We start from the raw sequence: 27,054 nt of genomic DNA, 5'->3' as shown, positions 1-27,054 counted from the left end.
TTCATTCCCTTCATTTATACATATCTTTAGGATGATGAAAACAAGAGGTAGCCATTAATGTTTCACATTTCCACTTTCTGCTTGCTTGGGAATTAGCTCCCATTTCAGTTAGCTATAAAGCCTGAAGAAATTCATATAGCTTAGAAGAGACTTAGGAAATACATCATCCAGATGTCATATGGGGACCTTGTTTGGATCTTGATTTAACAAAATAACAGTAAAACAAATTGAGACAGGGAAATTTGAAACTGACAAAAATTATTTAGTGGCAATAAGAAATTATTTTTAATTTTTAGGCATAATAATGGGATTGCTATATGTTTTTAAAAGTCTTTATCTTTTAAAGATATGTACTGAAATATTTATATATGTATATGGTCTCTGGGAAGTTCCTTCTAAGTAATCCAGTATTGAGCTAGAAAGGTAGTAAGTGGGTAAATAGATGAAACCAGAATGCCCAGGAATTGAACTTGTCGAAGCTAGGTGATGGGTGAATGGTGGTTCATTGCATTACTCTCTCAACTTTTGTGTATGTTTAAAATTTTCCAAATGAAAATCTTTTTTAAAAGGATTTCAAAAATTAGAATCTAGACCAAAGGCAGTCCTAGAATTCCATGAGTGTCTCTACCTTCAGGTTGTTTTCCAGTTAGGGAGATCTTCCCTTTAGATATGCCTGTTCCAATGATCCTAAAAAGTCCAGATAGCCCTGGAGTAGGCATCAAAACAATTTCTCCTCTGAAATAAACTCAGCCATTCCACCCAGCAACATGGCCAACCGTAACCACAAGGAATGGGGACCACAGGGAGAAGTTGGAGTAACGATGAGCTTGCCACATTGATCATTCCACCAAAGTGAGTACACATTTACCAGGAAGGTGACTTTACTGCTATTTGCAAGAATGTTAGGCTTGCCGTGGGGTATTCAGTGGAAGGCTCCCAGGAAAAGACAGTGAGATGTGACCCTTTTCTTTGGACCCTTGCAATCGGCAGAGCACTCATCAGTGTTTGGAAAGCATACTGCAAGAGTGGGAATTACTGTTTTCAAGGATTTGCATTGCTTATTTTTGCATACATGAATATAATTAACATAGAACGCTAGTTCAGATGCAGATGTTAAAGTTACAATAGGGACTTGATATTTCTCTTTAAGTCTTCAGTTTCTGTGTGGTAAACTAAACAGGTAGACAGCTCTTAATTTGTCATTACTAAATTTCATATACCTAGCACTTTAGCAAGCTCTAACTGCATAAGCCTGTCTAGAACTTGTCAATTCAACCCCAAGTCTCTATCATCTGTTTAAGAAAACAGTGAACTGAGAAAGTGAGTCTGTATTATAGGATCGATGGTTTACAGCCTTAAGTGAACCATTCTGACTCAGATTTCAAATCTGAAACTCACATACTTACTAGTAAAGCCCTTGACAGGAGAAATATTCCAAATGTGTAACAAGAGTGGGCAAAAAACACACAAAAACATCAACAATAGGTATAAGATTTTGCAATGCCATCTGGTGGATGTTACTAAGCCATATCCATGTTCACATTTCCTTCCTTCCTGCTTCAGTCTCTTTGTCTTAAATGCTTGGGTTTCTAAAAGGAGAAACTGTTTGCTGTAAATTCTGACTTTGCGGTTGGGGGTTGGAAGACAAACTTTCTCATAAAAGGCAGAGTGTTAGGAAAAAAAAGCAAACCTAAGTTAACTTGATCCGTGGAGGGTAGCCTTCCCTTCCCTGGGTTAACTCTAATTGGAACTCCTCGTGGAATTCACTAATGATTTCCTTATGATGTGATTAATAATAGGAGGATGCTGTGGAAATACGTCCAGTACCAGAATGTCCCAAGGAACACCTGGGCAACAGAATATTGGTCAAGTTGCTGACCTTGAAGTAAGTATCAACAAACACACTACCACTACTTTGAGATGTATCTTGCCTTTTACATACAGATGTTGTCTTTATTGTCAGAGCTTAAATCAGAAAGGAGCTCCCAAAATACTTTTATTTTATTTTATTTTATTTTATTTTATTTTATTTTATTTTATTTTATTTTTTGACATGGAGTCTCGCCCTGTCGCCCAGGCTGGAGTGCAGTGGCGCCATCTCGGCTCACTGCAAGCTCCGCCTCCCAGGTTCACGCCATTCTCCTGCCTCAGCCTCCCGGGTAGCTGGGACTACAGGCGCCCGCCACCACGCCTGGCTAATTTTTTGTATTTTTGGTAGAGACAGGATTTCACCGTGTTAGCCAGGATGGTGTCGATCTCCTGACCTCGTGATCTGCCCGCATCGGCCTCCCAACGTGCTGGGATTACAGGCGTGAGCCACCGCTCCCGGCCCAAAATACTTTTAACAGTGGGCAGTTGTGGAGTAGTAGAAAGGGCACCATTTGAGTCTATTCCTGGATTTTTTTTCTACCAACCTTTTGGCAGTCATTATTCTACAATAGAGAAGGCAAACACAAATGTCTACTAAAGTAGGCATGTATGGTAATTGAGTGAAATGACCTACATTAAGAAAAATAACACTTAAATCAGTGGTGTGCTGGAGTTGACTGTACTAACTCATGAGAGCTGACAGTGCACATCTCTTCCTAACCCTGTATTCAGTGAAGTCACATTGGTAACTTTAAATTGGCCATGGTGAAAGTGTTTACAATGTAGAAATCAGCCAATGCTACACATTTGCACCACCCTCAGCACCCAGAGATTATTTGTTAAACATTTGCCAGTATGCCACTGTTGAAACATAATGATAAATGCAGCTGAAACTCAGTCTTAGTGCCAGGGAACAATAGGGAGTGGTGGGGACTGTAGTAAACCATGTTAATGGGGCACTCACTACTGGCAACAAACTCTTGCCATCCAAATAAACAGGCCCATTTTTGTCAACTGTCTTTTCTATTTTTTCAAGAGAAACTGAAAACCCAGATTTTTCTGCATAATATGCCGACTCCCTAAAGATTTTCTCATTCCCTTTAGAAACACCATATAATTAAAACACAACTTCAGTCTGCTTTCATCTTGTAGGCCAATTATTTGCCACATCTACTTTAAAGCAGTTGCATCCAAACATTTCAATTGTATACTCTGATAGTTAAAAAAAAAAATCCTCTATAGACATGTATTAATTTTGTACTTTCATATTAACATATTATCTACATTATAAAACATATAACTGAGAAATTTTAAAGAATGAACTTGATACATCTGAATCAATTCTAGTATTTTCTTCTTGCACTGCAATAGATTGTCTTGTGTACCCCCGGAGTGCCTCCATGCCTCTCTTCCTCTCTGCAGACTGCTATTTTCAAGAATTAGTTCTACCTCTTCAAATCCGCAGATGAAAACTTCAAAGTTGTACATATATAACTAAGCAAAACTACAGAAGCATAACCTTTATTTATATGCTATTAGACGGGTCATCCGTCTCTCAAAGTCACTTCGTGGGTCCCTCCAGCAGCTCTGGTTTGCAGTGAGAAGGCATCTGGATTCTGGATGTAAGGCTGGGTTTCAACCCTGGGAACTTCCCTGGGATCTTGAGTTCTTCCCTATAAATGAAGTTGATAGACGTTGTGGTCTCAAAGTTCCTACCTACCACAAACTTCTAAGATTGTAACGCATAGCCTCTGCCAACTTCTTCTGCCTCAGAATACAAGCCAGCAAGTCTGCTCGCACAGCTATGGATGGTCTCTTGATGCTATAGTCTCCTCCCGCTGGCCAGTTCTACCAGAGGGGCTTCAGGGCCTTTTGTACAGAGAAATGAGCAGCCCATAAACCAGCTGAGTATCAAGTAGTGGGCACAGAAAAGCAAGCTCTAGCCCTTGCAAACCAACCTGGAAGTGGGAGCTTCCTCGTTGTCTGGTCAGCAGGAGGACTGACTGGAAGTGGCTGTTCCCCTCTGCATTGTTTAGGAAGCCTTCGCTATTGTCTGAGGGACCCACCTGCCCCCACAGGATGCATCATCAGGCTACTTTTAGATGCAGTGACTATGTCATTTGAGATGGCAGGAATTCTCTATGGTGCTCATCACCAAGCGTTCTAGACCTCTCCAGTGAATAACAGGCAGCTGTTCTCACAGGTGGGAAAACACAGCCACTAAGAGAGATATGTGTTATTTAAAAAAATTTTTAATGGAGGCCAACTGCAGTGACTCACACCTGTAATCCCAACACTTTGGGAGGCCAAAGTGGGATGATCGCTTGAGGCCAGGAGTTTGAGACCAGCCTGGGCAATATAGCGAGACCCCCTCTCTACCAAAAATTAATAGATGTGTTAATTTTTAGTCCTAGATACATTGGGAGGCTGAGGTGGGAGGATCGCTTGAGGCCAGGAGTTCAAGGCTGCAGTGAGCTATGATCATGCCACTGTATTCCAGCCTGAGTGACAGAGTAAGACCCTATCTCTAAAATTAAAAAAAAGAGGAGTCACTTGAATATCTCTTAATGAAAATTGTCAAGTACAGTTTCTAGTGATGTCCCCACAACTGCCAAAGCAGAAATTAAGTCAAATTGACATATTTGCCAAGTGCTCTTGGCCTGCTCATGTGTTTTAAATAGTATCCATACTAACCTATAACTGCAAGAGAAGAGATGGACCAAAAAGACAGCCCTAGGAATAACTACTTAGAGTAAACTAGATGAAAGAAAGAAACAAATTCTTATAGGTAAGCCTAGAATGTGACAGTATGAATAGTAAAAATATAAGGGTAATATTAATGGCAAATGTTTTCCCATTTACATTGATATGTAGGATTCTATTCATAATACTACATGTTTTAGCAGCTGAGGAATTTGTTTAAAGTTGTGGACATCTATAACTGTCTCTGTATTGCTTTTCAGAAATATAGAAACCCTCAAAGATACAGAAAGAATTGGCTCCTGCCAATTCTTCAAGTGTTTGTAACAGAAAAAAAAAAAAAAAAAGAATGAAAATAAAGTATTCTTCTGTTTTGTATTTTAAGTGGAGAAATACTTTAAGATTTAACACCATCTTATGAAAAGTAATCTCAGCTCTTAGGAGTCTTCTTGATGGTGAAACTTTAACGTGCAGAAAATTTACCCAGGGAGTTTATTTTAAATGTGGATTTTGGAGGACCTCCCATAGCAGTCTCCTTCAAGAGATTCTGGTTGTATAGGTCTCAGGTGGGATCAAGAAACTTGCATGCTGGCAAACTTCTTTTGCTTCAAAATTCTAGTTTCTGGGGACTACACTTGAAGAACAGACACTCACAGAAAAAGCCCAGGTTCTGTGATCAGAGATGGCTGGGCACAAAACCTGACTGTGCCAATTCCTAACTTTGAGGACTTTGGCAAGTTCCTTAATCCCTGGGAAACTTGGTGTCGTGGTGTATTAAATGCAGATAATATCTGCATTACACTGTAGTTGGGTAAAGAGGCTGATGTGTGGAAAGCACTTATTACAGCACAATTTTAAGTCTTTAATAAATGTTAATTCTCTTTTTCTTTCTCTGAACTACAGAGGACTTATCACTCAGTACCAACCTAAGTATATCACAGCAATATTCAGGCCCTTTGTGTAGTAGGGAGTACACAATTAACTATAGGTTGACCATGCCAGGCAGCAGCTGGTGAGCCTAGGCACAGCAAAGCCCCCAATTGGCCTGGTGCAGTGGCTCACACCTTTAATCCCAGTACTTTGGGAGGCTGAGGCAGGTGAGTCACTTGAGGTCAGGAGTTCGAGACCAGCCTGGACAACATGTGAGACCCCATCTCTACTAAAAATACAAAAATTAGCCGGGCGTGGTGGTGCATGCCTGTCGTCCCAGCTACTGGGGAGGCTGAGGCAGGAGAATTGCTTGAACCCGGGAGGCGGAGGTTGCAGTGAGCCGAGATCATGCCATTGCTCTCTACCCTGGGCGACAAGAGCAAAACTCTGTCTCAAAAAAAAAAAAAAAAAGAAAGCCCCCAATTAATGTGCAATTACCTAATAATAGAATAATCATAGAAGTCCTCAACACTGGGCTTTTGGGTGGTAAAATGTACATATCGTAAAATCTAACGCCTTTTTTTTTTTTTTTTTTTTTTTAAATTTGAGATGGAGTCTCACTCTATTGCCCAGGCTGGAGTGCAATGGCACAATCTCAGCTCACTGCAACCTCTGCCTCCCAGGTTCAAGTGAGTCTGCTGCCTCAGCCTCCTGAGTAGCTGGGATTACAGGCACTTGCCACCTTGCTTGGCTAATTTTTGTATGTTAGTAGAGACGGGGTTTCACCATGTTGGCCAGGCTGGTCTTGAACTCCTGACCTCATGATCTGCCTGCCTTGGCCTCCCAAAGTGCTGGGATTACAGGTGTGAGCCACCACACCTGGCCAAAATCTACCATCTTAACCATTTTTAAGGTACAGTTCAGTGGTGAGTACATTCACATTGTTCTGCAAACATCACCGCCATCCATCTCCAGGAATTTTTCTCTTCCCAAACTGAAACTGTACCCATTAAACAATAACTCCTTATCTTCCCTACTCCCCAGCCTCTGGCAACTGCCATTCTACTTTCCGCCTCTATGAGTTTTACTACTCTTGGTGCCTCATATAAGGGGAATCATAAAGTAACTGTTTTTTTGTGACTGGCTTCTTTTACTTATCATAATGTCCTCACATTCATCTATATTGTAGCATGTATCAGTAGCTCCTTCTTTTCTATGGCTAAATAATATTCCATTGTATGTGTGTAGCACATTTTGTTTTGGCCTCATATATGCATCTGTTCATGGACACATGGGTTTCTTCTACCTTTTCGCTATTGTGAAAAGCACTGTTACTCTCCATTGTTGTTAAGATACATTCACACACATCATCATACAGGATCCTCACAGCAGCCTGGAAAATGGAAAGGCAAGCATCCTTTCCTTATTTTGCAGAAAAATAAATGGAATTTGGAAAGGTAAGTAACCTGATTAGGATCGCAGAATTAGCAGGTGGTAGAAGAGTAACAGAGTCCAGGTCTCTGCCTGGGTGCCCTGTGAGTCTGCCATGATTCCAAATTGCCTCATTTCCAAAGGTGCCATTTGAGCAAATAACCCTTTCGTCTGTGCTCATACTCTGTCCAAATGTTATTCTAAAAAGTCCTTATTTGAGACAAAGCTATCCATTGGTGAAGACATTCTCTCGCATGTACCTGGAGACAAAACATGGCTTTTTGACATGACGTCTGAGGTCATGGTGGACTGGGGCTCTCTGCAGGTAACATCCAAGGCTATGGGACGTGAAGCTGAGAAACTTGGAAGACATTCGTCAGTGTTCCGTGTGCACCTGTGATGTCCACCAGGATACTAAAGGCGGATAATGCACCAGGATTGTGCTTTGGGATTCACCATTTCAAGGGGAATTGGCAATTAGGGCCAATATGAGGCTCCTTTTTCTAGTTCTCCTGGGGTCCAGGCACCTCAGTGTTTATCCGCTGTGCTCAATCTCCTCCCTGACCTCAACTCAGCAACTCCCCAGTAATGGAGGTAGGAAGGGCCAGACATTCATCCCCATCGAAACCCAGCCTTCTTCTGACTGTCCCACTACAACTCTGAGCAAAAGCGATTGAACTTTTCTTTTGCTGCTATCTGAAATCCCCATTCCTTAGAATTGAATAAAATATCCTTTAATTTCTTTTTATTTCAGTGGCTTTAGGGTACAAGTGATTTTTGGTTACACGGATGAATTGTATAGTGGTGAAGTTTGAGATTTTAGTGCACCCATCACCCAAGTAGTGTACATTGTGCCCAGTATGTAGTTTTTTAATCTCTCATCCCCCTCTACTATCCACCTTCTGAGTCTCCAAGGTCCATTATACCACTCTGTTTGCCTTGGCGTACTCGTAGCTTAGCTCCCACTAACACACGGCATTTGGTTTTCCCTTCCTGAGTTACTTCACTTAGAATAATGGCCTCCAGCTCCATCCAAGTTCCTGCAAAAGACATTATTTCATTCCTTTCTATGACTGAGTAGTATTCCACAGTGTATATATGCCACATTTTCTTTATCCACTCATTAGTTGATGGGCAATTAGGTTGGTTCCATATCTTTACACTTGTGAAACAGATACTATCCTAGCAATAAAATGTGAAATGTGAACAAGTCCATTACCTCAGACAGAAAGTCTACCCTCTGAAAACACAGTAGTTACAACGATAAGAAGATGAATCAGACTAAGGGTCCATTCAGCCCACTCTCTCTTGCAGCGCTGCCAATAAGCAATTTTGGGAGACATCCCAAAAATATCTACCATGCTTTTGTAATGTCCACCATGATCTCAAATGATTAGGAATTTTTCACAAACCTCCCATATTTTCCATTAATGTCCCAGTGTGATTCTGATATAATTGGAGTTTTCCAAATAGTTCTGGAAACTGCTCACATTTTAACCAGTTTATATAGCCAAGCATTTGTCAGAAAATTCAAAATTATGTAAGTTAAAGCCACATAGATTTTCTTCTCTTTCTATGATAGGTTTGAGATTGAAATTGAGCCTCTGTTTGCCAGCATTGCCCTCTACGATGTTAAAGAAAGGAAAAAGGTAAGAAAGCAAAGAAAAATCCATCCCTAAGGCACATATAATGTTTATGATTCTTTGGGTGTATGTTCTTAAATCTTCTTTGCCGCAAGAAGCTATCAGATTTGAAAGCAAATGATCTTTGATGGGTCCAGTTCTGTTGCCTTTGCAATTTTTCAAGCAGTGGTCTGAGAACATAATTTATGATCTTTGAAGAATTTTTGAGGGAAAGGCTACTGGAGGTGCTGGCCTGGTTGGAATAGAGAAAGAATGAAATAGTCAGTACATGGGGTTATGTATAGAACAAACCCATTTAAATACATTTTTAACGAGCTTGGATGTGCATGTAAAGCTTCCTCAGTTTGAGAGTTCTTTGCACTGTGAAATTGGCTCATCATGGCTGAAGGGCATCTTACATGGTAGAGGTCTCAATTTGTCACAGAGTTCAGACCTCACCAACAGTAGTATGCTTTTAATGAAAACAGTGACCAAGACCTCTCATGTGTTTTTAATGTTTAGTCATTTTGTGACTCCTGGAAGAGGACAGCAATAGCAAATCCAGAGTAGGATGGGCACTTCTGTCCTTCTTTACCCATAATCATTCTGTATTTAAGGAAACAGCTATCTCCTGCATAAATACTAATAATAACTGAGATTTGTGTTAGTTAGGATAGGTTAACTGCTAAAACAAGCAGAACCCCAAACTCAGTGGTTTAAAGCAGTAGTTCTCAAACTTGAGCATGCATCAGAATCCTCTGGAAGACTTGTTAAAACAGATTGCTGGGCCCCACCCACAGAGTTTCTGATTCAGTAAGTCCAGGTTGGACCTGAGAATCTGCATTTCTTACAGTCCCCTGGTGATGCTGAAGCTACTGGTCAGGGGACCTCATTTTGAAAACCACTGGCTTATAAGCAAGAAGTTGCTGTCTTTGTTTCTTTAACCTTCCAGGGCAGGAGGAGGGAGCCCTTTGTTCCATGCAGCCATTCATAAATGCAGGCTGGCAGTGGCTCCTCCATCTTCAGTATGTGCCCTCCCCAAATCACTCTTGTCACTGCCATTGCTGCCCCTGAAGAAGAGAAAAGAAGGATGGAGGAGGCCTGGAAATTTGACACATTGCTTCTGCTTACAATTCATTGAAGAGAATTCAGTCACGTGATCACCCCTCATTGCAAAGGAGGCTGGTAAATGTAGTCTCTGCCTGGGCAGCCGCTCTCCATTAAAACTCTCTTGGTGATGAAGGGGAGAACCCAACCATATAATGGCTTTTAAGTAATATGACATTAAGAGAGCTAGGAGCACTGCTCACATCATGTTCTTGCTCAGAATCTTCACTAGGATTCACTACCTACAACATTAAGAACAAACTCTTCAGCTTCCATGCCAGGCTTTCTTCATCATGGCGTTCCTCTACCTTCTCTCTGACCACAGTCTATGCAGAGTCAAGCTGGACCACTGTCTGTTAACTAAGCTTCCCCCAAGCGTTCAAGCCTCTGAGATATTCATCCATGCTGTACTCTCTCCCTGGTGCATCATCACCCCCCACCACTGCCTATCAGAATCTTCTAAAGCCCATCCATCTCCAGTGCTGCTTCCCTGAAAAGTTGTCCTTGTCACCCAACTGCAAATGTCCTGTCTCTCTCTGGAACTTCCATAATGCTTCTTTGTGTGCATGTGGTGACTTGTAGTTTGCTTTTACTGTAGTTAGTTATATGTTTGCATTTTCTCTCACTTTTTTTTTTTTTTTTTTTTTTGAGTCAGGGTCTCACTCTGTTGCCCAGGCTGGCATGTAGTGGGGCCATCTCGGCTTACTGCAACCTCTGCCTCCCAGGTTCAAGCGACCCTCCCACCTCAGCCTCTGAAGTAGCTGGGACCACAGGCATGTGCCACCATGCTGGCTAGTTTTTGTATTTTTTATAGAGGCAGGATTTCACCATGTTGTTCAGGCCAGTCTTGAATTCATGAGCTCAAGCAATACGCCCGCCTTGGTTTCCCAAAGTGCTGGGATTACAGGTGTGAACCACCACACCTGGTCCTTCCTTCATTCTTAATTGTGAACTAATTGAGGGCAGAGGTCCTGCTCTTCTGTAGTGAAGTTAACTAGCACATCAGTGATACTCACGAAATACTGGTGGGTTAATAAACATTTAAATGTTTCAAGGAACATCTCTCAAATGGCTCCAAAATACCTAGATATTGTGACAAAACATTCATCAGATTTATCCAGCAGCCACTTTCCTAAACCACGTCTATGATTATTACACTTACTCCTTCAGCAAAATTTCTCTGTGGTGTTTTTGCTCCTTTTAATGTGTTTAAACCATGAATACAACACATCTAATTTGTATTTCACTTTGCTGCTCATTTACAGATCTCAGAAAATTTTCACTGTGACCTGAACTCTGACCAGTTTAAAGGATTTCTGCGAGCTCACACACCTTCGGTGGCCGCATCAAGTCAGGCGAGATCTGCAGTCTTCTCCGTCACCTACCCGTCCTCAGACATCTACCTGGTAGTCAAGGTAGTTCAGCACCATCTGATTTGCCCAATCTGATGTTTTCATTGCTGCGTTGTTCCCAGCACATGTTTGGGGTGCACGAAACCTCAGAATGTGTCCACATATCCTCTGAGATTCGCTTTGTTTCCTTCTCAATTTACCCCTTTTCCCTTCCAAGTCAACTGTTTCAGATACTGGAAAGACTAGGTTTTGGAGTCATACTGACCTAGGTTTGAGTCCTGGCTTTACAACCTAGTAATTAAATGGCATTGGCAATTTCCTGGTCTTTCAGAGACAGATCTGAGTTTCCTCACCTGTGAAGTAAGTGACCTCGATGGATAGTCATGATTACAGAATAAAGCTTGGCACATCTTGGGCACCCTTCTCCTAACTAAGGAGAGTTCCCTCGGTGACCTGGTGCAGAGAAGCTGCTGTGGAGAAAGGAACAAAATCTCTGGGCTAGAGTTTCCTAACGATGTTCATGTTGCGCTGGAGATGCATAGTTAAGTGTTCCCAAGTCTAGGCTCTTACAATTTGAAGTGTGGGCTGTGGTTTTCAAGCTTCACCCTCCCTTTTTTTTTTTTTTTTTTTTTCTTCTTCTTACCATGTCACAGACTGTCTCTAATGAGAGTTGAAATCTACGGGGCAATTATAAGTAGAAGAGCCTTTCATTCTAGACTATACTGTTTGCTGTTATAAGAAAACCAGATCCTTTCTTGTACACCAAAATGACTGATTAGAAGTTAAAAAGCATCAGGTATTTTACCTATCTTAGGCCAGATAATTGGTCTTATTGACTCTTTTTTTTTTTTTTTTTTTTTTTTTTTTGTGAGCGGAGTTTCACTCTTGTCACCCAGGCTGGAGTGCAGTACGTCGGCTCACTGCAACCTCCACCTTCCGGGTTCAAACGATTTTCCTGCCTCAGCCTCCCGAGTAGCTGGGATTACAGGCGCCCACCACCCCATACCAGGCTAACTTGTATTTTTAGTAGAGACGGGGTTTCACCATGTTGGCCAGGCTGATCTCGAACTCTTGACCTCAGGTGATTCGCCCGCATTTGGCCTCCCAAAGTGTTGGGATTACAGTTGTGAGCCACTGCACCTGGCTGTAAAAACATTGTAAAAACAAAACAACAAATTCAGGTGTCTGATTTCATGTGCACCCAGCCTCCTAGGTTTGGAACATTGTCTCGTTAGTACAGTGTTTTATGTCTGTAGTCTGAGTGATCGCCCCATGATCTCCAAATAATTCAGGTAGCTTGGAGGTCACTTAACAGATGGCAAATGTCTTTTCATTCTAGCTTCTTTAACACCATATAACAAAGATTATGAGAGGTTACTGTAGCTTGAGGGAACTTATTTAAGCTTTTAGAAAGTATAGTTAAAATTATATTGCTGAAAAGACAGTTCTATTGTTGTCAAACTTTAATGTGTCTCTTTTTCATTGCAATATTACTTAGACATACAGGAAAATTAAAGCCCACTGTGGTAGCCCTGTAGGTAAGTTCACAATTCTCTGTCAGCCTAGGAAACGGAAGAAGCCAACGCTAGTTCTGTAGAGCCAAATTTTATCTCAAACCCTACTTCCCAGTGGATAACTTTCTCTTGATTAATCCATCATATTCTGCCAAGTAACAGTGGTTACCCATGGGTTACTATCACTTACTACATATGTTCCAAAATTTTCAAACGTATAAATGTGTTCATTTGGCATAACAAACATACTAAAGTGTTTGGATAGATTGAAGAAACTGAAATCTACTCAACAAGACAGCCCCTGGATGGCTTTCTCTTTGCTTTTCTTTATCGTAATGCCATCATTGTTGCTTCTTTCCCTTTAAATATATAGTAAATGGTGTTAAACTATTTAGCACATTCAGGCGGACATTATTTGATAAGAGGGGCTTCTTTCTTTTTTTGTTTATATTCCCAGGCTGAACATTAGGGTCTTTGCTGTATTTTAGGCAGCGTCATCTCGTTCAGGCGTTGCGTATAATATGACTTTAAGGGATTATTTCTGCTTAAAGGTTTAATTCAAGATTTTGTGAAATTTTTTTTTAAAAAGGGTTTGTTTTACAATCAAGGAAAGAAGAGTGAAAATGGGAGTGAATTGGAAACTCTTCAAAAGTTGTTTAAAAATAGGTATGCCGTGGCCAATTTTAATATTTAATAAGTTGCCATGTGCCTGTCCTTATGTGAGAGCCACATAGTTGGAGAAAACACAAAGCAGAGAGCCTAGCACCTTAGAAGTCTTTCAAATGGTAAATTTCCCATCTCAAAGAGTTTACAATCCAGTTAAAAAACAACTTGGCATTCAAAGAAATGGTTTCAAATTCCTATTTTGCTACATTTGCTGTAGCAAACTCAGCAAGTCTGGTCTCTCAGTCTAGTTGGACAGTGATCCCTGTGCCTGAGTGGTTTTGAAGAAAATTGAAATAATGTATGTAAAAACACCTACCCTGTTCCTGACATACCATAATTAGGTAAACAATAAATGGCTATTAAATATGAAAAAAAAAATAGGTATGCCAAGTGTTAATGCTACCCCTTCTGAATAGAGCAGAAAGTAGTCTCTTCCCTTAAGAAAAGTTTTAGGTTAATCTGATAGGCTTCTTTGTCCTACTTTCCATGGTTATGAGGAGTCATTTCATTACACACCTTTGCATAAATCATGAAGGACCAAACAATAGGTTCTCATGTCAGCCTGCAGCTCCTTCTCATGATGTACCTGGAGTTCTCCTGACCCACTGCATCCAGGGCAGTAGTATCTGCTGGTCTGGTCAAATCTGACTTCTCCTGCTTCCTGTATCTTCCATGATACACACTACTAGTGCATGAAGCTGTGGCCTTCCCCTTCCTTGCTTCAGGGTCCTAATTAAGAAGTTCTTAATCTCTGTTCAGAATTTATTCTAAAGACCACATTTTTAATCCATTCACTTCATGGAAAAATTAGCTTCCTTCCAATTTGTTCTACAAGCTCCTGACTATGAGCTTTAGGAGAACAGGGGCAGTGTTTATCGCCACCTTATCTCCCCAGCTGCTACCATATAGAAGGTACTCAATAATGAGTAAATGATTACTGATTACCAGGAATACTGGTCAGTTTCTAGCTCAAGTGTTATGTGCCTATGTTTTCAGTGTGGTGCATCTCTCAGTGGGATTCGCCTTCTCTTCATGCTGTGGCAATGGGAGGGGGTTTTGAACTTCTTTTATGAGAAGAGAGACTTCCTGCTTGGAGTCCTCCCTGAAGCAGATATTCATTGAGTAGCCTCATGCTGCTTCCTTTGAAACCCCATAAATACCCCTTTATCATGGGGATTGTTAAATACTTTGTGCCTAACTCACAGCACCTATTAAGTATGTGTCCCTTTTGGACTATGTTGACCCAAATTCCTTCTTCAAGGATCATCTCAACTGTTAGGACTAAATCCACTGGTTTTACTCTTCAACATCTAAGTTAAATTTTCTTTGAGCAGAGAGTTAGGATATTTCAAATTTCTCCTTGTCTTTCTTTTAAATATGGTGCCCAAATTTATGACAGCTGCCCAGCCAGTCACTTTACCTGAAGCAAGACAGAAGACACTTCATTCATTCTTATTACCAGCATTCATTCCTATTACCAACCAGTTAGCAAACCGAGAAGCTGCACATCCCAATGCTTTTGAGTTTCTTTCCAAGTCTGTTAAATCCAGAGAATTAGCCCTAATAGGAATTACAAAAGCGACAGTTACAGATAATTTATTCAGTTCAGGCATTCATTTCGTGGAAGGTTTTAGTCCAAAATCCCTCTTTCACAGAGACCATATCTCTTTTTTGCATTGTAAGCAATAATAAAGAAAATGAGCTTTCCACTTCTTACATATGTCTCCTGGGTTTTGTTTTATAAAATAACTTTTATTGCCTTTTTTATTATATACATACTGCATGTTTATTGTTTAAAATAGAAAATACACATAAGCAATGGGAAGAAAATAAAAATCACACATAATCCCACCATACAAAGATAACTACTATTAACACTTGCTGCATTTGCTGTGTATCTACTGTCACCCTTTTAATATGCCTTTATAATTTTTAAATAAAATCGTATGCTATTCTTTATGTAAACTTTTTAATCAAAAAACATGTATCACAGATATCTTCCTATGTCATCAAATATTGTCATAAAATGTAATTTTGATGGTTGCATAGATTCCTTTATATGGATGTAATTTATGTGCCTTATTTTAATATTATTTTTCTTGGTAGATTGAAAAAGTCCTGCAGCAGGGAGAGATTGGAGACTGTGCAGAGCCCTACCTGGTTATCAAAGAAAGTGATGGTGGAAAGGTATGGTCACTTGAGTATTGTTAAATGGAGACATCTTAGAAGAAGCTGATATTTTCAGAAGTGTTACACAAAATAGTTAATGGGCTTTAGTCCCTAATGTGTCCCTATATGAGACACTATTACAATGTAATTCAATAAAAGAGGAAAAGGAAACTGGTCACTGACTTTTTTTTTTTTTTTTTTTTTTTTTTTTGAGGCAGTGTCTTCCTTTATCTCTCAGGCTGGAGTGCTATAGTGCAATCACGGCTCCCTACAACCTTGAACTCCTGGGCTCCAGCGATCCTCCCCCTTCAGCCTCTTGAGCAACTAGTACTACAGGCACATGCCACCATGCTTGGCTAGTTTTTATTTTTTGTAGATATGGGGTCTCACTGTGTGGCCCAGGCTGGTCTCATACTTCTGGCCTCAAGTGATTGTCCTGCCTCAGCCTCCCAAAGTGTTGGTATTACAGGTGTGAGTCACCATGCCCAGCCTGATGATGATTTTTTTAGAGAAATAAATCCTTGAATTTTCTAATGTTGACATACATCAAGGTCTGATCATATAATTTGTTTGGGGTAAGGCCACCCCCTGTTGTCTTCATTCTGAGGCTCTGACTCGGCTGGTTGGGAGGCCCACGGAGACCCCAAAACTAAACAGTGCCAGAGCTCTCCTGGCCTTCCTCCACAGCACGGGCCACTGCCCTTTCAGGTATGCAAATAACTGGGAATTGGCTGTCACTAGCATGCGTTATATATTCATTAGCACAGCATAGGTGTTGAGCCTATGAAAAGGATATCTTTTCTTAGCAGCAATTGCAAAGATTCCCAGTGTGATTTTTAAAACATGGCCTTGGCTGGGCATGGTGGCTCACACCTGTAATCCTAGCACTTTGGGAGGCCAAGGCACACAGATCATGAGGTCAGAAGATTGAGACCATCCTGGCTAACATGGTGAAACCCCGTCTCTATTAAAACTACAAAAAATTAGCCGGGCATGGTGGCACACGCCTGTATTCCCAGCTACTCAGGAGGCTGAGGCAGGATAATCCCTTGAACCCGGGAGGCAGAGGTTGCAGTGAGCCGAGATGGTGCCACTGCACTCCAGCCTGGGCAGCAGAGTAAGGCTCCGTCTCAAAAAAAAAAAAAAAAAAAAAATTGGCCTTTCTAGAATAAGACTTACCTTATTAGTATTGTACTCCACAGACTCATAAATGTCAGGTAAGATATATTGAGCTCAAGGCATTTTTAAAAAATCTATCTTTTATTCTGAACTCAGAAAGAACACCTTGAAAGTGTTGTAAACTTCCTAAGGAGTTGTTAGGAGACTGTTTAGAACTTTTTGGAGTTTTCCAAGGCAACTTTTGGAGAAACAGGTTCACTTGGGAGCTTGGTAGATGATAAACTAAACTTGATTTCAAGATTGTCATATGCAAATCCAAGTCACATAGCCAGCCACCAAAAGAATTGATAATCTGGTGTAGTGAGTCCCTTTTTGTTTTTGTTAGCTAAAAGTGTATTTTACTAATTAAATGTAGCCTTTTCGTCAACTCCTCGTTTTTCAATCTTTATTTCCTTATCAGCTAGACTTCTGGCCCGAGTGCGTCATTTTTCTGCCTATTCACTGTTTTTATTTTTTAGTGGGAATATATGTATTTACTCTTTTTAATCAGTAGGGTTTGGATTTTAGAGATGGCTGTCATATTCAGGTCGGAGGCAGTTGACTTGGTGCTGATGCTTGTTTCAGCTTGTTTCTTTCCATTTGCCTCCAGAGTAAAGAAAAGATTGAAAAACTAAAACTCCAAGCTGAATCCTTCTGCCAGCGTTTGGGGAAATACCGGATGCCCTTTGCCTGGGCACCCATAAGCTTATCGAGCTTCTTCAATGTCTCCACCCTTGAGAGGGAGGTAACTGATGTGGACTCTGTGGTTGGTAAGATTTTCACCTGCAGTGGGAAAGGGAGGGCTCCCCAGTGTGCGACTGCTCAGGTCCACAGCTTACTAGTTGGGGGCTGGGGGCACAGTGAGGTGTGGGGAATGGAGAGGAAGAAGGAGATAAACAGAATGAAACACTATTATGACTGGATTACATATATTTGGACAGTGATCTCCAAAAGAAATCATCATGAACATTGGTAAAGATTAAGTATACTCTTATAGTAAGATTTTCTAGATAGTATGACATTTAATAAGTTAATTTTTGGTAGCCACCCCCTCTCTAAAGTAAAACTTTAACAAGAAAATGTAGTAACCATCTGTAGTGTGTTAAGCAGAGACACCGTGGTCGATTCCTAAACCTAAAATAAAAAAGCCTCTGTTACAAAGCCTTCAAAAAGCAAAACTCGACAGGGCGTGGTGGCTCACGCCTGTAATCTCAGCACTTTGGGAGGCCGAGGTGGGTGGATCACTTGAAGCCAGGAGTTCGAGACCAGCCTGGCCAACATGGTGAAACTCTGTCTCTACTAAAAATAAGAAAAGTTTGCTGGGTATGGTGGTGCACACCTGTAATCCCAGCTACTTGGGAGGCAGAGGCAGGAGAATCGCTTGAACCAGGGAGGTGAGGTTGCAGTGAGCCAAGATCAGGCCTCTGCACTCCAGCCTGGGTGACAGAGCATGCCTCTGTCTCAAAAAAAAAAAAAAAAAAAAAAAGAAGAAGAAGAAAAGAAAAAAGAAAAAAACTCAAGTTTCCCAGCAAAATTTCTAATTCTTTAAAGTTTACTTTGCCAAGTGCAATGAAAAAATGGGCATCCAAAGAATATCTATTTACTGTTAGTTTATTTAGCATACTTCTTTTTCATCATCTCACCCTTGATCTGAATCATTCATTCCTACACTGCTTGGGTGTGGAAATTTTCGAAAGGGTTGCAAGTTTTCAAGTGGACCTGCCCACATCGCCTGTGGTGGGATTTCTGTTTCCCTAAATGCTTTTGTATCCACCAAATATATAAGTCTGTGTTCACATTTTTTCATGCATTCCTTAAGCTAAGACTTAAGCCACTTCTGAAATGCTACCTTGAGCGGGGAAGTGGAGGAAAGGACATTTTGTGATTGCTGCTGCTATTTTGGAATTACTGGTACATAATCACCAGTCAGAACTCCTGGGTTATTTCTGGTTCGTCAATAACAAACCTCACTGTTACCACATCCTGATCTTCCTGCCATAGCTTTCTTTAATGTCATCTATGTAGACCCAAGTAACTTACTGATAAGAGTTATGTATACAGCTTAGAGGGCACCACAAGCTACGTAATTCAGGTATAGGGCATGCTGAGGCCTCGGTCCTCTCTAGGTCAAGGATAACCTTACAACAGAGACTGATTCTTAAGGAGCAACCAGAAGATGCAAAGATGTCGTCTATTATATTGAGGCAGAATGGCAAGTTTAGGTGGGTAGAGGCAGCAAGAAATTCTAATTCAGCGTCATGGTAAGAATTAAGGATAAGATATTCAAAGACAGGAGTTGGAACTATTCTAGTTCTAAGCAATTTGATTATTTACAACAGAACCCATGAGTTTTTGCAATATAAAAGCAACAAGATCTCCACCCAAATCTCAAAAAGGGATAAGAAACAACTGGGTAAACTATCAGGCTCCCAGCCCAAGTCTGAGTGTGATTTGGGGTTCTAATTCCCATTGGGCAGATCACCCAAGGCAGAAACTCAGTCTTGCTGCCTGGTCCACATAATGAGAGCAGAGGAACGCTGAGATTCAGAATGTCCACAGGCTGACCCCTGCATGTTTGGGTCACAATCCCAAATGCCTTTGGGGGCATTTGAGTACATGCCTCTCCCAGTGGAATGCAAATATAGAAATAAAAGAAAAACAAACAGTGGGCTGACTAAATAAAGCTTATCAGGAGACCCTGTTCTGGCTACAGCTCTGGACTCTTGCCGGGTGGCATCTGGTCTACCCTAATTTCCATGTGGGAGGGGGCCATGGCTGCTCCTGTCCTCTCTCCTTTGGTCGGAGGAGGATTAAGAACATCAACAGGAGGACTAAGAAAGGTAGGGGCCAATGGAAGGACATTTTCATTCAAAACAAGGATGGCCATATTCAGTGTTCCTGATCAGTGACTTTAAACATATATACTGTAGAGTTAATAACTGCTGTGTATTTGAACAGAAAGGCATCCTTTGGAATGACAATTGTTTTTCTTAAAGGAAGAAGCTCAGTAGGTGAACGGAGGACATTGGCCCAATCTAGAAGGCTTTCTGAAAGAGCCCTCTCCTTGGAGGAAAATGGGGTTGGATCCAACTTCAAAACCTCCACCCTGAGCGTTAGCAGCTTTTTCAAGCAGGTATCGCTTTACATTACAGTGTGTCTGAGTTTTTCCCCATACTGGCATGGGCACTGGAACCCACAGGAGGAGGACATGTAGTGATTAAGAGAGCAAATTAGTTAACCTCACTGTCTTAGTTCATTTTCTGCTGCTTATAATAGAGTATCTGAAACTGGGTAATTTTAAAAGAAAAGGAATTTGTTTTTTACAGTTATGAAGGCTGAAAAAATCCGAAGTTGAGGGCCCACACTTGGTGAGGGCTTTCTTGCTGGCGGGGCCTCTCTGCAGAGTCCTGAGGTGGAGCATGGCGAGCGGCTGAGCATGCTAGCTCAGGTCTCTCTTCCTCTTGTAAAGCCACCAGTTCCCCTCCCATGACACAGATTAATCCATTAATCTGTGAATGGATTAATCCATCGTGAGGGCAGAGTCCTCATGATTCAATCACGTCTTAAAGGCCCCACTTCCCAGGGGCACTGCCACCACGGGGACCAAGCTTCACCATGAGTTTTGAAGGGGACATTCAAACCACAGCATTCACGAAGCCTCAATTTCATTAGCCAGAAAACGGGAGCAATAGTACTTAACTTCATGTGGCTTGTAGGAAGGTCAGGTGACATGAGACCTGTCAAGCTCTTTTTAGAGTGCCTGGAATACAGTAAGTGCTCAATGAATGTCAGCTATTTTAACTGAGAGAAGGATTAGGTTTTGTTCCTCGTGATACAAACTATCATCCTATTTGAACTATCTTGGCCAATCCATTCATTAAGCTATGACAACAGTCTGGCTGGGACATCGCCTTCCCGGTGGATCTCAGGGTTTCTTGGCCTGGCTATTCATGTGCAAGCTGCCACTTTCACTACTGCTTGCTGTGCACGTTTGCAGGGCTCCCTGCTTGCTCAGAGAACGTGACCGTTCCAGATGGTACTCTTCGTTAGCTCAGTAAACATCAAGACTATTGAAAAGAGTTAAAACTTCCTAGACTTGTCAAATGTATAGAGACAGAAAGTAGAATGATGGTTGCCAGGGTCTAGGGATAGAGGGGATGGGGAATCGCTGGTTAAAGGGTATAGAGTTTCAGATTTTTTTTTTTTTTTTTTTTTTTTTGCAAGAGAAAAGCGTTCTGGAGGTTGGTTGCACAACAATGCGAATGTGCTTAACACTACTGAATTGTGCACTTAGAAATAGGTAAGATGGGCCGGGCGCAGTGGCTCTCACCTGTAATCCCAGCACTGGGAGGCCGAGGCAGGTGGATTACTTGAGGTCAGGAGTTCAAGACCAGCCTGACCAACATGGTGAAACCCCGTCTCTACTAAAAACACAAAAAATTAGCCAGGTGTGGTGGTGCATGCCTGTAATCCCAGCTACTTGGAAGGCTGAGGCTGGAGAATTGTTTGAACCTGGGAGGTGGAGGTTGCAGTGAGCTGAGATTGCACTACTGCACTCCAGCCTGAGTGACAGAGTGAGGCTCCATCTCAGGAAAAAAAAAAAAAAAAAAAAAAAAGGTAAGATGGTAATTTTATGTTAGTTATATTTTGCCACACTTAAAATAAACTCACTTGGTCTGACTCTGTTTTGGAAAGTTTTCCATAGCTACAGTCTTCATGGAGCATTTAAAGGGGTTACATTAACAAACTGAAATGCAAAAGGGATGCTGAGGGAGCCTGTGCACCGTGCCACATAATAGAAATTGTAAGGGTCTGAAAAGGTTTCTATTCAGCATACACCAATCTTATGACCTTGGAGGGCAAGGTACTTAAGCAAGTCTGAATGGTCTCATTGGGAATAAGACATATCTACCTAATTACCTTACTGGGTCATTGTAAGGATTGGAGATCATGCATATGTGTCCCTTGGCAGAGTTCCTGACCCGTCTTGGGCATATGTGGGGGTGGGCAGCATTTATATTTCACCTTCCTGTTCAAGACAAATGTGAAGAAAATGAGATGGGAAGATGCTTTCTCCACCTTCGAACATTTGAAGAGGAAAGTAAACTTATTCTGTATTGTTCCAGGGGGTAACACTGGTATCAGAGGGTGAGAGTTATAGGCAGGGAAGCTTTTGGCCTGGTTTTCTAATGGTCAGACAGGCTTCCTTAGAGTGCAGCAGAAGCCCCATCCCAGAAAGACTGATGAGAGGCCGAGGCACAGTGAGTCATCAGTGATTGAGAAGGATTTAATGAGAAGTGGAACTCAGTAATTTCAGAGCTGCCTATAATCCTAATTTCTATGAAAGACTTGTGAGAATAAAACTTAAAGGTAAAAATCTTCCCAGAAATCGTTGGTCCCCAACCCAAGAGTCAAAGGTGCATGTACACTAACTCTGACTTTTCTCTTGGCAGGAAGGAGATCGCCTTAGTGATGAAGACTTATTCAAGTTTTTAGCTGACTACAAAAGATCTTCGTCCTTACAGAGACGAGTCAAGTCAATTCCAGGTGTGAATGACATCTTTGTCCTCTTTAGCTGTGCCCAACCGCTTATCATTAGACACATTCTTTGTCTAATGCCAGAATTTATCAAATCATGTTTACAGCCGTGGGCGGTGGCTCACGCCTGTAATCCCAGCACTTTGGGAGGCTGAGGCAGGCAGATCACGAGGTCAGGAGATCAAAAACATCCTGGCTAACTCGGTGAAACCGCATCTCTACTAAAAATACAAAACATTAGCCGGGCGTGGTGGCAGGCACCTGTAGTCCCAGTTACTCGGGAGGCTGAGGTAGGAGAATGGCATGAACCCAGGAGGCGGAGCTTGCAGTGAGCCGAGATCGCGCCACTGCACTCCAGCCTGGGCAACAGAGGGAGATTCCGTCTCAAAATAATAATAATAATAATCATGTTTGCCAAGTGAAATGTGAGATTTTGTGTTAGGGGTTAAGAATCTGAATTGTGGCTAGGCACAGTGGCTCAAGCCTGTAATCCCAGCACTTTGGGAGGCCGAGACAGGCGGATCACGAGGTCAGGAGATCGAGACCATCCCATCCTGGCGAACACGGCGAACTACTAAAAATTACAAAAAACTAGCTGGGCGTGGTGGCAGGCGCCTGTAGTCCCAGCCACTCGGGAGGCTGAGGCAGGAGAATGGCGTGAACCCGGGAGGCGGAGCTTGCAGTGAGCTGAGATCCGGCCACTGCACTACAGCCCGGGCGACAGAGCAAGACTCCATCTCAAAAACAAAAAAGAATCTGAATTGTTCTGTTTTTGGCAAACCTATTAATGTTTTTTAATTTTCTTAAAGGATTGATTTCGTAAACAAACCTTGTGCTTTAGATCTGGTTTCTCAGATAATGAGATCATTGTTTAAACAGAGGAGCCCCTTTAATCAAATAAAATATTATACTTAGTATTAAAAAAGTGAATGTGAGATGCTTTGGTAGAAGGCAAAGGCACCTTCCTTATCCTCACTTAGCAGCCCTGGAGGTACTTCTGTAGCATCCTCAGGCCCATGGAAGCCAGTTTGTTTTTTTTTGTTTTTGTTTTTGTTTTTGTTTTTGTTTGAGGTGGAGTCTCACTCTGTCACCAGGCTGCAGTACAATGGCACAATCTCAGCTCACTCCAACCTCTGCCGCCTGGGTTCAAGTGATTCTCTTGCCTCAGCCTCCCGAGTAGCTGGTACTACAGGGGCCCACCACCACGCCTGGTTAATTTTTTGTATTTTTAGTAGAGACCGGGGTTCACCCTGTTGGCCAGGATGGTCTCAATCTCTTGACCTTGTGATCCACCTGCCTCGGCCTCCCAAAGCGCTGGGATTACAGGCGTGAGCCACCGCGTCCAGCTGGAAGCCAGTTTTAAAACTCCCAATTTTTACTGCTAGCAATGCAGGGAAGTTACTTAACTATATAAAATTATACTGTGGTAATTCAGGAAAGAACTTTAAAAATCCTCTAATCCATTCCTTCTCATTTTACAATTTCTTGCTTTATATTTTATTTTATAGAAGCTAAATCTCAAAGGTTATCATGGCACACTTTTTTCAAACTGTAGGAAATTAGCTCCAAAACTTTTTTATATACTATAGTTTGTTCTTATTTTCATGAAAGAAACACAGTGCAACAATCCTTCTTGATTCCTTCATAACATGGCAGTTTCTTTACTAGAACATTCCTATTTTCTGTCTTTAGGCTTGCTCAGACTGGAGATTTCTACAGCTCCAGAGATCATCAATTGCTGTCTGACTCCTGAAATGCTGCCCGTGAAACCCTTTCCTGAAAACCGGACACGCCCGCACAAAGAGATTTTGGAATTTCCAACACGAGAAGTATATGTCCCTCATACAGTGTACAGGTAAGAAACACAGGTTCAGGCCGGGTGCGGTGGCTCACACCATTATCCCAGCACTTTGGGAGGCCAAGGCAGGAGGAATGCTTGAGCTCAGGAGTTTGAGACCAGCCTGGGCAACATGGCAAAACCCTGTCTCTACAACAGATACAAAAATTAGCTGGGCATGGTGGTGCATGCCTATAATCCCAGCTACTTGGGAGGCTGAGGCAGGAGAATAGCTTCAACCCAGGAGGCAGAGGTTGCAGTGAGCCAAGATCGCACCACTGGCCTCCAGCCTGGGAGACAGAACCAGACTCTGTCTCAAAAAAAAAAAAAGAAAAGAAAAGAAAAAAAAAGAAAAAAGAAAAAGAAAAGGAAAAGCAGATTCTTGGAAAACCACTGAACTCACATTCTGAGTTTTATTTGAATAATGTTTTCTCATCCTTCAACCTGTCTTCCTACTTCCTAAGTTTTAGGGAAATGAAATATGGTATTTATGTAATGATAGGTGATTGCCACATCTCTTTCTAAACATAGTTCACCTAATTCTCTTTAACAAGAAAGTGTTACTTCAGATGTAATTGTAGTTTAGGATTATAGTGGACATATGTTTTCCAGAGATTAAAGAAAAAAAAAAAATCTGCTAGTCATGACCTTTGTTTTCCTCTGTGCAGAAGGACATACTAGAAAAAGAGCAATGTGACCAAAATGTGCTAGTTGTCAAAAGAGCTAAAGACTAGCTGTTTCCAATAGAATTTACAGCAATAACATAATAGTGGCACACATTCCAAAAGAATTTATGGCAGTAACAGAAATGTTCTATATGTGTGCCACCAGTACAATAGCCACTAATCACATGTGGCTGTTCAACATTTGAAATGTGGCTAGTGCAATGGAGGAACTGAAAAAGTAATTTTAATTAATTTTAATTTAAAGTCAAGTAGCTGTATGTGTCTACCATATTGGAGAGTACAGAGCTAGACACTAAAGGCCTAACAGGTTGGGCTGCCTTGGTTTCTGAATTGCATATGGTGGCACCTGACCTATTCTGTGTGGTCTGGAAGAAGTGCTTGTCAGCACACATCTGCCAAAGGCATTAATGCTCATATAAGTCTTTATTTTGAGAATATTTCCCTTAATGCAGAAAATGATGCTGTCTGTAAAAAGCATCTCTTCCCCACCATCCAGAAATAACATTGCTGTTTTCTGTATTTTTATATAAAAGAAATACAGTGGTACCGATTTGGTTGAAGTCTTCTTTATCCCCAGTCTCCAGTCACAGACTTTTACCTCACCTCCTAAACTTTTATCATCAGGAAATTATGTGTGTCCTATTTTTTCTCCTTTTACACACACTTACACACACACACACATCTGTGAACACTCAATGCCATTATCTTTATATTCATTTAAAATTTACACAAATGACTTCACACTCTAGGTCAGGGGTCCCCAACCCCCGGGCCATAGACCGTTACTGGTCCTTGGCCTGTGAGGAACCAGACTGCACGGCAAAACATGAGCAGCGGGTGAGTGAAGCTTCATTTACAGCCGCTCCCCATTGCTTGTATTACCACCTAAGCTCCTCCTCCTGTCAGATCAGGAGCGACATTAGATTCTCACAGAAGCACGAACCCTATTGTGAACTGCATATGCGAGGGATCTAGGTTGTGCACTGCTTATGAGAATCTAATGCCTGATAATCTGTGGCTGTCTCCCATCACCTTCACATGGGGCCCTCTAGTTGCAGGAAAACAAGCTCAGGACTCCTACTGATTCTATATTATGATGAGTTATATAATTATTTCATTATAGATTGCAATGTAATAAGAATAGAAATAAAGTACACAATAAATAGAATGTGGTTAAGTCATCCCAAAACCATCCCCCATCCCCCACTGCCACCCCAGTCCATGGAAAATTGTCTTCGATTAAACCGGTCTCTGCTGTCAAAAAGGTTGAGGTTTGCTGCTCTAGCTGTTATATTATACTTTGTTTTTGTCACTCAAAAGATTGATTTGTTTTTCTTTTTTCTTTTTTTGTTTGAGTATTACTATGAAGTCATGAGTCATTTTTCTTTCTACTTACCCAGATTTCCACAAATTTTACCAATGCGAACTTTTTAATGGCTTGCATTTTTAGAAATATCAATATTGATTCATATAAAGGTTTGTTATGATGATGATGATGATGATGATTATTATTATTATTATTATTTTTGAGATGGAGTCTCGCTCTACCACCCAGGCTGGAGTGCAGTGGTGTGATCTCGGCTCACTGCAACCTCCGCCTCCTGGGTTCAAACAATTCTCCTGCCTCAGCCGCCCGAGTAGCTGGGACTACAGGCGCCTGCCACCGCACTCAGTTAATTCTTGTATTTTTAGTAGAGACAGGGTTACACCATCTTGGCCAGGCTGGTCTTGAACTCCTGATCTCGTTATCCACCTGCCTCGGCCTCCCAAAGTGCTGGGATTACAGACATGAGCCACCGTGCCCATCCTGTTATTTCTTTTAACTGCTGTATGGTATTCCTTTGTGAAGAAGCCATATTTTATTCATTTCCTTGTTGATATGCATTTATGTATTTTTCAAGTTTTCAGCTCTTACAAACACTATGGAGTAAGATTTTTTGTCTTTGCCCCTCTGTACACATTTGTGAAAGTTTCTTTAAGAAATACACCTAAACGTGAAATTACCAAGTCACAAGTAATATACATTTCAGCCTTAGCTTTCTAAAATTTTACATTTGCAGTCCTAACAGCAGTGTAAGACAATTCCCATTTTCCAGTTCCTCACCCATACTTTCCAGTAGGACATACGTGGAACTAAAATGCAAAGAATTTCAGAGCTCACCTGATCCAAGCATCCCCACCCTTACATTTCCAGATGCACAAAAATTAAGACCCAGAAAGGACAAGTGAATGGTTCCTTGAGATCAAAAATTACAGCGAGGTGGCCAGACACAGTGGCTCACACTATAACCCTGCTGCTTTGGGAGGCTGAAGCTGGAGGATCACTTGAAGCTAGGAGTTTAAGATCAGCCCGGGCAACATAGTGAGACCCCATCTTTACAAAAGATTTTTAAAATTACCCAGGTGTGGTATCGTGCATCTCTGTAGTTCTAGCTACTCAGAAGGCTGAGGCAGAGGATTGTTGAGCCCAGAAATTCAAGGTAACAGTGAGCTATGGTCGTGCCACTCCTCTCCAGATCAAGCAACGGAGTGAGA

The 27,054-nt window shown here is 41.5% G+C and overlaps 1 protein-coding gene across 11 annotated transcripts in view; it reads left to right on the top strand.

The window, feature by feature from the left end:
- The window catches only part of DOCK8 (dedicator of cytokinesis 8), a 238,793-nt gene that overhangs the window by 90,458 nt on the left and 121,281 nt on the right, over nucleotides 1-27,054 (top strand). For all 11 annotated transcript variants that reach the window (XR_012424766.1, XM_045373157.2, XM_005581858.4 and 8 more), the window contains 8 exons: nucleotides 1,800-1,885; nucleotides 8,453-8,519; nucleotides 10,865-11,014; nucleotides 15,238-15,318; nucleotides 17,069-17,228; nucleotides 19,455-19,591; nucleotides 21,912-22,005; nucleotides 23,689-23,851. Coding sequence is in view for 10 of the 11 variants with exons in the window: in XM_045373157.2 (XP_045229092.2) it covers nucleotides 1,800-1,885; nucleotides 8,453-8,519; nucleotides 10,865-11,014; nucleotides 15,238-15,318; nucleotides 17,069-17,228; nucleotides 19,455-19,591; nucleotides 21,912-22,005; nucleotides 23,689-23,851 (938 nt within the window). In the remaining variant the exon portion in view is untranslated. The remainder of the gene's footprint in view (nucleotides 1-1,799; nucleotides 1,886-8,452; nucleotides 8,520-10,864; nucleotides 11,015-15,237; nucleotides 15,319-17,068; nucleotides 17,229-19,454; nucleotides 19,592-21,911; nucleotides 22,006-23,688; nucleotides 23,852-27,054) is intronic.

Source organism: Macaca fascicularis, chromosome 15 (genome assembly GCF_037993035.2).
Source record: "Macaca fascicularis isolate 582-1 chromosome 15, T2T-MFA8v1.1".
Lineage (NCBI taxonomy): Eukaryota > Metazoa > Chordata > Mammalia > Primates > Cercopithecidae > Macaca > Macaca fascicularis.
Note: the sequence above shows the minus strand (reverse complement) of the source record. Positions and strands in the feature narration are given on the sequence as shown.